General features: G+C 46.9%; 1 protein-coding gene across 3 annotated transcripts in view; it reads left to right on the forward strand.

Annotated features, from left to right (window-relative positions):
- COBL (cordon-bleu WH2 repeat protein) overlaps positions 1–14,775 on the forward strand; it is a 229,771-nt gene that overhangs the window by 195,648 nt on the left and 19,348 nt on the right. For all 3 annotated transcript variants that reach the window (XM_008052294.1, XM_008052295.1, XM_008052297.1), the window contains 3 exons: positions 9,647–9,744; positions 10,974–12,850; positions 13,640–13,759. In XM_008052294.1, coding sequence (XP_008050485.1) covers positions 9,647–9,744; positions 10,974–12,850; positions 13,640–13,759 — 2,095 coding nt within the window. The remainder of the gene's footprint in view (positions 1–9,646; positions 9,745–10,973; positions 12,851–13,639; positions 13,760–14,775) is intronic.

Here is a 14,775-nt window from a genome sequence, read left to right on the forward strand (position 1 = left end):
GTGGGTTGAGAGTCCATGCCAGGGACTGATGGTCCAGAATCCAGGTGAACTGGTGAGAGGGCAGAGCCCACGGCCTTCACCATGGCCACCGGCACAGAAAAATCCTATCAGAACTCTAGGCAGCATCATCCATGTTTAGAGACAAGTGTTTGGGAGAAACAGCAGCAGAGAGGTTTTCTGCCAATTCACACTCCCAGGGGAGGGCAGGCCATGTGAGCAAAGGTCTGCAGAGTGTTCTTCCTCAACATAAGTTGCTTCTCCTCCATTGCGGCCCTGAAATATGTGCCCCACGTTACCTTGATCAACGGAGGCTACTCACAGGGGCATTACTGCTGTTGATGGTGCATAGTGCCTGGTCCCTGAATCCAGCCTCCTGGCTCCACCCTGAATGAGTCCGATGCCTTGTTTTGGCAACTCATCTTGAGGTGGCCATTGGTATTCCCAAAACTGGCCTGCATGGCAGTGGTGATCCAGAACCTGGTGGTGACAGAGTCCTTGCATCCCCTCTACTTGCCCGATTTTAAGGGCTCAGGCAGAGCAGAAGTCGCACTTTGCCACGACAGGCAAGGCTGGACTTTCTGAGGCTAGGAGTGGATTCTAGTAGGTTATGAAGTTGTTTCCGAAAGACACAGCTGCCCTCAGTTTGCAGAGAGTCTCCATAGTGAAGCCAGTCACCAGTGAAATACGGATCACGCAAGACTTTCGTCTTTGCCAAAGTGGCATATCCTATCACTGCCTCTCTGTCACTTGAGTATTCACTGAACACTGGGAGCAGCCTTGAGATCCTTCATCACCAAGTGTGTACGGTCTACATAGTTAAGTTCTAGTTTTCCAGCTGTCTCTCCTTTCTCTGTACCCTACAATGGTCAAAGTCATCTGGACTTCTTTAGCCGGGGTTGCCTGGGTTCATACGTTGACCAGTTGGGGGTAAATACCATTTCCTTGAGAGTCTGCTCCTGTCTAAGGAGAGCCGTGTTGGGCTGAGCTCAACTGAAAGTGTCCTGCTGCTGTCTAGCCACGTGGCACGTCCGCTGCTCCAGTTGCCTGTAGGTGTGTCTGGAGACTGGGCTCGTTGCTGCTACACCTCCTGCTTCATCGATGGCAACCTCAGCGGGCTCCACCCTGTGCACTTGGAGCCGTGGCTATAAAGTGAAAAGTCCTGAGAATGAATAGCAGTCTTCTCAAAGAGCAAGTATGAATGCTTGCTCACAATTGGAATATGTGGAGTGTGCTGCAATTTGAAAAGATAAATTTTTCATCAAGTCATTTGATTAGATTCAGTTATAATTGTTCACTGCAAAATGTCTGTGCCCTCCATTCAAACTTGACCTGGCAAGTGGAACATCAGACTCCCAGAGTCTTCCTCTAAACTTAGCACAGCAGGAAATAAACTCCTTAAGGAGGATCTCAGCCCAAGAGCTGGGCAGGAATGACAGAAATGTGCACGTGGTGATTGTCCCTCATTCGGGGAATGACACTTGGAAGTGGCCCTCAGGAAGGATCCCGAACTCCTCAGCAAAGCTGTACCCTGGGCACATTACCATACATGCCTGCATTGACGCACAGAGCTCTTCCCAGAGGTATCTGTCCTTCATATGTGACCCCGGCCAACATTTCTGATACTTAAAGAACTATTTAATGTGAGGATTAAAGAGTTCATGACTAGACTGCCCAGAGTCAGCACTGCCCAGAGTCAGCACTGCCCATGGTGGGCAACGAATGGTGTGCCTGGTGACTTCACCTCTTGGTTCAGTTTCCTTGTCAGTAAAATTGAGGCATGCAGTACCACCCCCTCAGAATCATGCCTGGCACATCACCATCCTTCAAGAAATGATGACTGGTATTATTATTGTTGTTATTGTTGTTGATGTTACTCACACCTGAGGAAGGAGAGAAATTTTATTTGTTGGGTAATCTTTATAACTTGTATCAAGCTCTGATAATCTTCCTATTTATTTATAATATCTTAATTTGAAAATAAACACTTGAAGATAATAGACAGATAATAAATAGATATTATAGATAGATAGATAGATAGGTAGGTAGATAATAGATAGATATTATAGATAGGTAGATAGGTAATAGATATCATAGATAGGTAGATAATAGATATTATAGATAGAAGATAATATAGACAGACAGATAAATAATAGACATTATAGATAGGTAGATAGATCATAGAGATTATAGATAGATATGATAGATAAGATTAGATAGATAGATAGATAGATAGATAGATAGATAGATAGATAGATAGATAGATAGGAGACAGAGAGGACTGGTACTTCCTCCCACCTGGGGGAAAGTATCAGTAGAACCAGCATTGCTCCTAAACCTTTGAATCCTGAAAGCAACCTTGCTGTAATTGGGCCACTGATCTGTCTGTGTTTAAGCACCGTGGAACTCTGAGTTCTGGGCTTCCTTTTGGGAACATCAATTCTGCAGGAATGTTGCAAGGAGTAGATGAGAGAGACTGAATAATTGAGTTTCAGGTTTTTCTTTGTTTTAAACAATAGGGCCAAGGTGAAACCATGTGCAGACCCAGCAAAGGTAGAAAGCATAGCATCTACAGGTGAAGGGAGCCTCCATAGAGTGCCCACTGCCCCCTGCCCTCTGCCTGACATCCCTTAAAGTTCCTTCTCAGCCCCCAATTTCCTCTGAGTGCTGGGAATGATGGCTTCAGAAATGCTTTATGAGAGGCTGTGCTGTTGCCTGCAGGCCTGTGATTTCAAGTTGCCTTACGGGACTGAGGGCCTATGGTGGAGAGGCTCCAGAGGGACCCAGGTCATGCCAGCCAGCCTCTGGAGCCCTGAAACCTTGTAACCACAGGGACCTGTGAGCACAGGAGCACTTAGAAGCATTTAGCCCCATCTGGAACTCTGAACTCGATAACAGCAGCCAACCCTTCAAGTTCATAAGTTCCACAATTGTGAGTTCCACACACACAGGTTCAACCAACTGAGGACAGGAATTTTTTTTTTAAAAAACAATAAGTAGCAATACAACAATTAAGATAATACAAATAAAAAGACAATACAGTATAACAACCATTTACATAGCGTTTACATTATGTTAGGCATTACCAGTACCCTAGACAAGATTTAAATTACAGTTGTGCATTGCTTAATGATGGGGATACAATCTTGAAATGCATCATTAGCCAATGTTAGCGTTGTGCAAATATCATAGAGTGTATTTATGTTATAGCCTACTCCACACCGATAATCTAATGGGATCCCTGTCTATATGCAGTCTGTTGTTAACTGAAACGTCATTATACGGTGCATGACTGTATGAGAGAGGGTGTGTATAGGTTATGTGCAAATATTTTACATAAAGAACTTCATTGTTGACACATTTTAGTATTCATGGGAGGCCCTAGAACCAGTGCCCCTCAGATATGAGAGGACTTCCTAAGAACTTTGTGACTATCAGCACACTTAGAAATATTTTATGCATCCTAACCCCTTCTAGAACCCTGCAACTTTGTAACTACATGTACAAAGAAGCACTGAAAACACATGTAAGACCTTGGGGGGATACACTGTCCAGTGTGGGGGTGGGGGACCCTCGGCACTCGCCAAATAGCTGGTCCAAATTGACTTATGTTCCACGTGTAAAAGTGCACCAAGTCTGGTACACAAGGAAAAAAATCTGTACTACGTGTGGAAATAACTAAAGCTAAAGCACTTAATTAAAACCGATTTTACCTTTTTTTTAGCTTTTGTTAGGTGACCATAAGAAAATTTTACATTTTATGTGTGGTTCATATTATACTGGGCACTTTTGTTCTAGAATGCTGAAGCTTTGCTAATACAAGAACATTTACAAGTAGAATGTGGAGGTTCAGCAGATATGAGTGTCATCTACTTGTCCAAGGGGGGACACCAGAAATGGAATTTATGTATAAAAACTTGCATGTTTATTCTTTTTTTTTTTGAGTTGGAGTCTCACTCTGTTGCCCAGACTAGAGTGCAGTGGCCACTCCCAGCCACCGCAGCCTCAACCTGCTGGGCTCCGGCGATCCTCCCGCCTCAGCCTTCCAAGTAGCCGGAATTACAGGCACGCGCTACCACACCCGCCTCATTTTGATTTATGGTAGAGATGAGGTCTCACCAAGTTGCCCAGGTGGATCTCAAACCTGCGGACTCAGGCAATCCACTCACCTCAGCCTCCCAAAGGTGTGGAATTACAGGCTGAGCCACCAAGCCCGGCTACACGTTTATTCTTACATGTTTAAACCCCAGTCACCCTCAAAGCCCTCTCCACACCGATAATCTAATGGGTGCAATACGCCTATCCAGATGCTCTCTCCGCTGCTCAAAACAGTTTTTGAACTCATTCATTTGTATGCCTTTTAGTGCTTCTGCCGTTTTTTGGTTTCACCTCTTCTACATCAGCAAAACTTTTCCCTCTGAAGACTTTTTTCATCCAAGAAAACAAAGAAAAGTCAATCGGGGTGACATCGGGTGAATAGGGAGGGTGGGGCACAGGGGTCATGCCATTTTTTGGTCAAAAACTGCTGATCCCACAGCACAGTGTGGGCATATATGCTAATAAATCACCCTTCATGAAAGACTCTCAAAATAAAAGATAAAAATTCCCTGAAATCGAATGCAGCCTCTCACAATAACACTAGCTGGTACATTGATGCCAATGGGTTCTTAGAAAACTTGGTGGAGGAAGCCTGTGCTATAAGAGGCTTGCCCTCCTCATCAACAAGGATACCTGCATGATCAATGTTTATATACCTAACCCTGAATTATGCCCCACATCTCTATAATAAAAATTAATTTAAAAAAAAAAGAGGCTTGCCCTCCAAAAACTAATTCTGTTTTTTGGGGGGTTACCCCTTGTATATGCCCAGGCTTCTTGCCATTAATTTGTCAAGTAATCATTTTGAAATCACAGGGACTGGTTTGGTTGCCATTAGCAAACTGAATTGCTACCTAAAAACAACATCTTCTTAGTCTCAGGTTTTTTTTTTCCCCATTAATTCAGCCATTGTACAAATTACTTAAAGAAATTCTTTTAGCCACATCAAAAAGAAAAAGTGACCAGGCATGCGATGAATCCACCTTGAGAGTTTCAGATAGGTCAGAGTTGGCCCATTCTCTTTCTTTCTCGTAGCCAACAAAACGACCCATCAGGGAGCCCCTGCTTCCCTGGTACTAGTGGCTCATGACTGCTTCTAGCTCTTATTCTGCTGGAAGCCAGGGAGTGGAGTGCCGAGGCCAAACAAACCCTGTGCATGCTCAGCTGGGTGGGGCATCAGCCTTCCATCCTCCAGACACTTGGAGGGGCTGGACCCCCGGAGGCAGTTCCACTTCCTGGGCAGACTCTGGTTTGAACATTGCCAGTGCTGTGCTTTGTCCTTACCTTACAGCGTTATCATGTTCTCTGCAGAGTCACCAGCGCCACATGAGAAAGTAGATCTGGCAATGTTTATTCAACATGTGCAGCTCGGGGATATCCAAATGTCTGTCCTGTGTTTGTTTGCTTCTTATTTTCTTGGTCTTAAGCCAAAACAAACTGTCAACAGGAAACACATCTAAAGATTAGGGTGTACACTGCTGGGTGTGGAGAGAAGCCCAGGAGAAAAGCATCTGTGCACGTTTACTTTATACTACCAGAGGTCGATGCTTCTTGCTGACTGCAGACTCTTCACCAGACGCATACCTAGGGCTCTCCTAAGCCCACATGGAGCTGCCCTCCAAAGCTCGGGGACTAAGTGCATAAATCTGGTGGTTTTGCAGAGAGAGGAATGTTTATAATCCATTAGTAACCCTTCGGAGAGAAGTAGATGAGAGTTAGTGAGCAAGGGAAAACAAATATTGCTAATCCTCTCCCTCCTGATAGCTTGCCCTGGAAAGTAAAATCAATACGAGATAATTCATCTGCCCAGAAGCCAGGCCCAGAACACAGCAGCCCTGCATTGCATCAGAGAGGGGTGAGCCCAGAAGTGGTTTACAGGCCCCGCCTCCCTCCTCCCTGAGAGCTGCTGTGGGCTTGGCAGCCTTGGAAGCAATACCAAACAAGGGCCCTGGGCGACCGCGGTCCTCCCCTCCCGCACGCCACAGGGACCCCAAAGCTGGAGCTCCTAGCATATGTCCACTCTTTCCTTCTGAACAAGCAGGGCCCAGATGAGCCAGACCCATACTGAAGTGTCAGGGAACTGAACCAGGGCAGGCATGGGATGGGGAGGTACCGCGAGCACCTGGAACTGAGTGGCTGTGTCAGGAGCAGCCATTGAAGTTTCAAGTGAGGCAGTCAGAGAGGCAGGGCTGGACAGGAAAGAACACAGGCATGAAGGGGAAAAAGTCAACCTGGACTGGAGGGCAGGACCCAGTCCTGTGCTCTGGGGGCCTGGATCCTGTTGCGTTCATAGGACAGCTGAGGCCTGGGCCTGGGTGGGAGGAAGTATCCAAGGACTAAGGCAACTCAGACTGGGTCGAAGCCTCTCCACTGTGGTCCTCAGGCTGGAGGCCATGCACTTGGCTTGCCAGACCCCCAGTCACAGAATAAGGTGCATGCTGTGTACAGGGTAAAAAAAACTGCAAGCTCCTTTGCAAAGAGAATTGTTAGCTAGAGGGCAAAAATATTCTTTTAAATTTTGGTCATTAAAAATTTGCTTTATCACTCAAGCTGCTTTGTATCAAAACAAGCACAATTCTAAAGAAAAAGGATAAAACAGTCGCCCTGATTTGTCCTTTTCAATAAGTCAATAAGTAACCACTTGTGGTGGTTGTGTCTGTGTTTCTGTCTTGCCCTTGTCCACAGGCATTTGCCATTTTATGCCACCATAATGATCCTATATATGGGTGTCAATTACATAGCATGCTAGCTTCAGCGTTGATCTGTGTTTCTACATAGACGTTATGATCATCCTATTTACTGATTTTAATGTCCTTTGACATTTATATGGCAGTCATGTAGGTAACTCTGCACACTGCTGGACATTTTAGAGTTCTTTACATGGTGACAATAAACATTGTTATGTTTGTAGTTTTCCTTTGATTATGTCTTTTTTCTTCTGTTTTTTTGAGTTGGAGTCTCACTCTGTCGCCCAGCCTGGAGTGCAGTGGCTGCTCCCGGCCACTGCAGCCTTGACCTGCTGAGCTTTGGCAATCCTTCCACCTCAACCTTCCAAGTAGCTGGTACTGCGGGCGTGCGCTACCATGCCCGGCTAATTTTTGATTTATTGTAGAGATGAGGTCTTGCCAAGTTGCACAGGCGGGTCTCAAACCCGTGGGCTCAGGCAATCCACTCACCTCATCCTCCCAAAGCGCAGGATTACAGGCTGAGCCACTGAGCCCAGCTGATTGAGTTATTTCTTAAGGCAGATTGTTAAAAGCGCGATTAACGAACCTAAGTTCTTACCAAGAGAAAGAGGGATTTTTGTTTGTTTTTTGATGTGTTTCCAGTTGAAACCAGTAGCAACAAGTGTGTCTCAGATTTGTTGTATCTTCATCAGCTTCATGTGATTTTATTTTATTTTTTTTGCTAGTTTAACATTTACAATATGGTAGAATCAATAAATTTTTATCTTAAATATGTTCTTAATTCTTACTGGCATCCTTCTGTTCAGTTTCACAGAGTGATGTGCTCTTGGATGCTTTGAAGAAAAGGCAAACACTTTGAAGTAAAGTGTGCATGTAGTTCTGTTTGGCTAGGCTTTAGGCATCCTAGATTGAGAGCAGGCATTTAAAAAGTGCTCTGTTTTCCCTTTCAAATTGCTGCATATATAGCAATTTCCATTTTTTCTCTGCCATGTATCTTATTAAAGATTTTAGTTTGTTGAAACTGTCACATTTTATGAAAGAGAAAAATCCAACTTTAATAAAGTGCATTCATATATTTAAGGCCCATGGCAGAGGCAGAAGCAAGGGGGAGGATGGCCCTGAGCCTCTCGTGGTCCTGATTAATTGGTCCACATGCACACGCATCTCCAACCGGCCCCCTTTGTCCTACTTGTCAGAGGACATTAGTGGAGACGAATCTGGAAGCCACTTCCTGGCTCCCAAATGGACATAGTCACCAAGTAAGAAGGACTCATTTATCAGAATAAAAACTTAGCTACGTGAGGACTGTGCAAAGCGTATTTCATGCATCATTATCTGGGCCTGATTAGCAGTGATGGAAATTGGTCCTCAGTTTTAACAATCAGCGGAAAACAAAACTTCAGCTTTCATGAAGATAGACAATTGCCACAGACGTGTCTCTGTGTTTCCTGCACAATAAGAAAATAGAGGCAAGAGCCCTTGTAAAGACAGTTTTCAAATTGTTTTGGCAGCAGTTGTCTCACAGATGCCCTCATCCCCGTGATTCATACAAGGCGAGATCCAGCTCTCCCAAGCATGCGGGGCAACGTCTTCCTGAATGCGTTGTACCTCCTGGCCCCAGACACACCCAGTCCTTTCCCTGCTGTGAGCATGAGCAGGCAGGCCTGTGTTTGGATGCTGGTGCACTCCAGGCCACTCTGTGGTCTGTCTGTCCATAGTTTCCTCTCTGTACCATGGTGAAAACACCACCACCTGCCTGAGAAGCTACTTGTGAGGATTACAAGTAATCCTCTGTGATAATCTGTGAGAACATCTCTGTTCAGGGCTTGGCACGAAGACATGTGCCCGCACTGCTGGGAGATTCCTCCTGGTGGGCCTGAGAGGAGACCTTTGGGAGAGACAATCAGGGCTGAGGTGGAAGTGTTTTACTCCTGCTATTGCTTTAATGCTTGCTGTCACCATCCTATCTTTTTGTTCCCGGTTAAAGTGCCCACAGAGCACAGCTCTGCAGGTGGCATGGTTAGGCCCCCAAGCCCCTTGTGTCTCTGCCATCCACTCAGAGCAGGAATTAGACCAAAGTGGAAGAATGGAAAAAGGACACATTGGAGAGCTTATGACAGCCCTTTGTTGTAGAGGAAGAATGAAACATCTCTACTTTTCTGAATCTGGCAGGGTGAGTTGCTAACTAGGGTGGACACAGATGGAGACCTGAGTTACAAAGTTGCCAGAACTCCTGGGAACACCCCCACCCAGCCCCGCAGGACCCTCCTTACAGAGGGCTGGCTCAGCAATGCCCTGGCCAGAGTGTGCAGTCTACGTCACCAGAGCTCAAGGGACGCTTCACACAAGCTTCCCCTGTGCTCAAGAGCAACCTGGCGATGCCATGTCTAGAGTTCAGGTAGACCAGCTCACTGGCTGTACGCACACATGCGGCTTGGTCTCCAGATGGTCTCACTCCTTCGTACCCCAGATGCAGGGGACTGCTGTAACTCAATGCAGATCTGCAGGCAAATCCTGTTTACATGTGAACTTGCCTTAGTACAGTGGAACTAAAACTTAGGCTTCGATCTATTGAATGAGTGAGAGCTTCACGGTTTGGGTGATGCTAACACTTTGGGGCCACGCACACACACCATACATCACATATACATGCCATGCATGCACACGTTTCACATATACACACTTGCAGATGCGCATACACACACAGTCTGTATCTCAGGAATTCCGAAACCAACAGTAGTCCAGTGAGTATGGGACCACTTGAATTTGAATATAAGCTGCTCTATCCTCAGATATTTCTGGAAAGGAGTACATTAAATCAGTCATAAGAGAAATGAATGTTCTTTCTCTTTGTGCTTCCCTAGAACTGAAAAAGTTGCCACAGCCTCCAGTGATGATGAAGACCTATTCATCACCGGACAGTTCCATAAGACTCTTGCAGAACTTGACGAAGACCTAGAAGGTAAGAACCACTTGTGCTGCATGACCACAGGTGCTGAAGGTTACTTTCTCTGGGCACACTTTTGTATAGCTACACAAGGAAAAGGTCTTCAGAAGATTGCAGCTCACCTTGGAGGAAGCCTAGATTTGAAGGCTGGGGTTTCAGGGAGCACAGTTTCTGATGAATTGCTTTTCATCTGGGCTGCCACACAGTGCCGTGGAAACATTGAAATGACTGCTTACAATGTGCTCTGAATAATATGAATTTTGCACATTAAAAAATATTCCACACACATTAAAGAAAATAAAAGGTGGCACAAAGATACATAGGTTTCCTTATTGAAACTTCTAACTCTTTTCTTGCTGAGATAAGGCATCTCTCTCAAGAAGAAATACACAACCTTTTGACCACAATGAGCCATTTATAATGGAGCATCTCATGGCACTGCTATTCTGTTGATATATTTTGGGGGAACTAATACTGTAAGGTCAAAGCATATGGCAAATAATGTCAGTAAACAACTAGGGAATATTTCAAACAAAGGAACTACGATATTTTCTCCAAGGCACACATTGAAAATAAAATTAAACATTGGCCATGCCTTAAAGCAAAACAAAAAGAAGTTGAAAAGGGACACTGACTGCAAAACTGATCAGTAGTTTTATCTGACTCACTTTTCAGTTTCCTGTCCTCAGAATACATGGTTGACAGAGCTGAAAAGTCTGAATCGGCCATACTGTGTCCCACAGGCTCCGACCACATGACAGCTGCATCATTTGGTGCTTTGAGGAGCCATGATAATTCTGGTACTCAAGACTTCGTCATCTGCCTCCTTAAGAAGTTAAGGCTAGAGCAAGCAGTCCTGGGTATATTGTTGGCTGGTGCACATAAGACATATGGAGGCCAAAACCCAAAATTCATGTTCCTGTGTCAAGTCAGTTTTTCCAGAGGCTTGGATCTAGAAATCTATTTTTTAAGTAAGGATGCAGGTAACATGTTGTAACCAAATGCCTTACCTTGGAACTGTGGATCTGCAAATAGTTCTTGCGTTGAGTAAGGAAAGTGGAGACTCTGGCCCAGGCATATCGTGTAGATTACAAACCAAAACATCATTTTTAAGCGCATGTAAATATGTTACTGAGAAATAACCTCAGGGAACACAAAGCCACGGCTACAGTTGCACTAAGTAATTGGCATGGGAATCCTACTTGTGGTGCCGGTCTGTGACTTGTGTTTGTCCTTCTCTGCAGAGATGGAGGAGAGCTATGAAACAGACACCAGCTCCCTCACCAGCTCTGTCCATGGTGTATCCAACCACTGCACTCAAGACACTGTGATCCCCAACAGTGACGCGGATAAGATCCCTGTGACATTCATTGGGGAAGTTTCCGATGATTCGGTTGACTTGGGGTTGTTTTCTAACAGAAACAACAATGCGGGGTCTTCCGATATGGAGGGTGTTGCTGGCAGGAGCGCCCCCCTGACACCCTTTCAGACTGAGCACAGCCAGCACCGTGGAAGGAGGGAAGAAGGATCTGCCACCCCACACATTCTTCCCAGTGACCTCGGAAAGGGATCCCCATCAGCCTTATCCGACACCTGTGGAAATGGGAATTCCATTGAAGTGGCTCCCAAGGTGACTTCTGTAGCTTCAGATCTTCACACAGATGACAGAGACACAAAGGAGAGAGGTCAGGCGCATGGCCGTGCTCAGGGTGAGAAGACACAGGCCCCAGAGAGAGTGACTTCCCAGCCATGGAGGGAGAAGGAAGGAAGTGATAACAATGCTATCTCAGCAGTGTCATGGTGTCAACGAGGCCAAAACCCAGGGAGGAATTACGGACTGAAGTGCGGCCTCACCACATATAAAATCATTCCTCCCAAATCGGAGATGAGATGTTATGACAGAGGTGTGTCCCTCTCCACAGGCGCCATTAAGATTGATGAGCTAGGGAATCTGGTGAGTCCTCATGCCAATGGCAGCAGGACCATAGCCCTGTCATCCTCTGTGCTTGAAGCAGAGACTCAACCCATCGGGAAAGTCAAAGAGTTCTGGAGGTGCAACTCTATGGGCAAACACACGGGCCAGCCCACAGAGGACTCAGCCAGCAGGGCTCCCTCCATCTCCATGCCCATCAAGATGCAGCATTCAGAAAGCAGACTCCAAGCAGACCCCAAACCAACATCGCCCCCACAGCAATCTGCCCACCAGGAGGGTGGGAGTCACTCGGAAGAGAGGAGAAGCCAGCCGTCCGCAGCAGGTGCTTATCACCTGAAGGCTCCAGCGGCCCACACCACGGAAGTCACGTTTCTCAAGCCTCAGAGGAGAACGTCCAGCCAGTATGTGGCATCTGCTATTGCCAGGCGGATAGGACCCCCGAAAGTCCACGCCGATGTGGTGAGGTCGTGCGGTCATGCTGAGAAGGGTGATGGAAGCAGGGTGCCAGAGCTAACCGGATACCCTCTTGCTGTGAAGGACAACACCACCCTCAGCCTGTACTCAGAGATGCCAGGACGTAAGGACGTTGTACAGAGACCCTGCGTCACTCTTCCCAGCAGCCCTGGAGAAGAATCGGCAGTGGGAGGCCACCCTAGGTGGGAGGTCAGTGGCCCCTACAGAAAGTTGTCTGCTCAGGCCTGTCCTGCTGGTGTCCACAAAAGTTCCTCTTTCCCACCAGCTCAGCCTTCCCAGAGGGCTCATGTTTCTGCAGGGCAAGGCTGTGGTTTCAGTGGAAAGCAAAGCACAAGTCACCAGAAGGCCAGCTCAGCATCTGACCCCAAGTGTACACTGGACAGTACAGATGCACCCCCTCCACACTCATCAGACACTGGGGCCTCCAGCAGGGCACTAGCAAATGGCTCTGTGTGGGTCCCAGGCAGCCACGAGCCTCCTCGCTCTCTAGAAGCATCTAGCACAAACAGCCACGTTCTCCTAGAAAAAGAGGAAAAGCCCAATGTGTTCACTACAGATGGAAGTCAAACAGATAGTACTTGGCCACCCAGCATTTTTGGGCCAAAGAAAAAATTCAAACCTATTGTCCAGAGGCCAGTCCCAAAAGACACATCCCTACACAGTGCCCTGATGGAAGCCATCCACTCTGCAGGAGGAAAGGACAGGCTTCGCAAGGTGAATGGGGCAGCCTTCCGCCGTGGGTACTGGGGCTCATGACCAGGCCTTCCACACCTGTGTGCTCAGGTGCCCTGTTTTCAGATTCTCAGACTAGCACTGGAGGAGGGAGGGGAGGTGCATACCAGCGGGGCTTAACACACAGATTGTGTTTAGACTGGAACTTCTGTCTCACTTCCTCCACAGTATCTGAATAGACCCCTGACGGCCCTATGGAAAAAGTCAACCAATAAATAGCCATTCCCTGGGTCAGAGGAGTGGAGAGGCTGTGGGCCCACACACTGGGCCTTGAAGAGGGAAATTAAAAATTCAGGCTGGGTCATTCATTTCCCATATGTGTGTATCTTCATAGCAGCGATTTCCTGTTATTCTTCAATAACAGGAGCAATTTATGACACGCTTCACCCATTGTCTAGGCACTTACCTCACAAACATTATCTCATTTAAATGTGATACCAACACTCTTAATGAGGAGATATTGCCTCCATTTTGCAGAAGAGGAAACAGGCACAGTGAAACTAAGTTGCCTGGTGCCCACTAGCTAGTCACCCCGGTCTGCAAGACTTAAACTCACATGTCAGCTTTGGGAAGCTAGGGCGATACAGGAGTGATCTGACACTAAGAGGCAATCTTTTGGTGCTAGATAAGCTTTGATTCTTATAGATCCCTTCTATAAAACAGTGAGTGTAAAGTTGACCCTATGGGCCTCAAGAGACACGGACTGGTTTCCTCTGAGTGGCATTTTTTCTGTCTTCTGAGTGAAATGTGTTGACACTATTAATATTCTAGATTACAGAACACCCCTCAGAGGGAGGGCCAAAGAAGCCATCCTACATCGAGGCAGAGAGCGAGCGATCCGCCCTGCTGGCCGCCATCCGAGGGCACAGTGGTGCCTGCAGCCTGAGGAAGGTAAGAGGGGGAGGGCCTTCCATGGCGCCTTGCGACACCTCGCGCCCCCTCGCCCCAGGAACCTGAGCTGATGGCAAGCCATCTTCAGAGTGGGCAGCCAGCCTGCCTTAGACGTGGCGTGGTGGGAGCAGGCACCTCGCTCCAGGAGACGGGGATGGCCCCTGCAGAGGAGAAGTGAGAGTTCCCAGATGCTCTCCCATCCTGCTGCTCTGAAGTACCCGGAACTGGTCACTTTCCAGATTCCCTCGGCCGCCAGCATGACTTCGGGCACCCAGGACTTAAGCAACTGCACACTGCCTAGAATTAGGTTATCTGTGAATACAGCACTGGGTTCTATACAACGGGGAAGCCAATGTGAGCTTGAGTTAAAAGTAGAGTGGTGTTACTTGTAGCTTCCATGCATAGAAATTGAGGAATAATATGACTCATGTGTTGCTTCCTGGGTTTTAAGGGTGTCCTGCCCCAGCAACTGGTCAGATGTGTCCAGCCTCTGTTTCTACCATTACATGCCAAGAAAAGTTTATTAGATCAGAGAGTTCTCAGTAAAGCAGTGCGGCCAAGTCCCGGTCTGTGGGATCAGTGGCTTGGCCACCTACTGAGCTCGAGGCCAGATGCCTCAGTTTGGGGCAGACAGACTTCCTGGGTTTCTTGCAGAGGAACTATTTCAGCTCCACAGGTGAGGTAGCCAGCTGTGTGCTGCCTTCTCAGAAAGGGACTTTGGGGATGTTGTCACTGCCTGAATCTGTTTGGGCTGCTGTCACAGAATCCTGTAGACTGGGTGTCTTATAAACAACAGATATTTTTTTCTCACAGTTCTGGACATTGGAAGTCCAAGGTCGAGGCTTCAGCAGATTGAGTATCTTAGATGGCGCCTTTCTGTGTCCCCTCATGGTGTAAGAGAAAAGGGTGCTCACTGGGGCCTCTTTTTAATAAGGACACTAATCCACTCATGAGGCCTCCACCCTCATGACCTAATCACCTCCCAAAGTTCTTGGGCATCAGAATTTCACGTGTGA

The sequence above is a fragment of the Carlito syrichta genome, unplaced genomic scaffold (genome assembly GCF_000164805.1).
Source record: "Carlito syrichta isolate Samal-C Ts95f unplaced genomic scaffold, Tarsius_syrichta-2.0.1 Scaffold271499, whole genome shotgun sequence".
In the NCBI taxonomy this organism is placed as follows: Eukaryota; Metazoa; Chordata; class Mammalia; order Primates; family Tarsiidae; genus Carlito; species Carlito syrichta.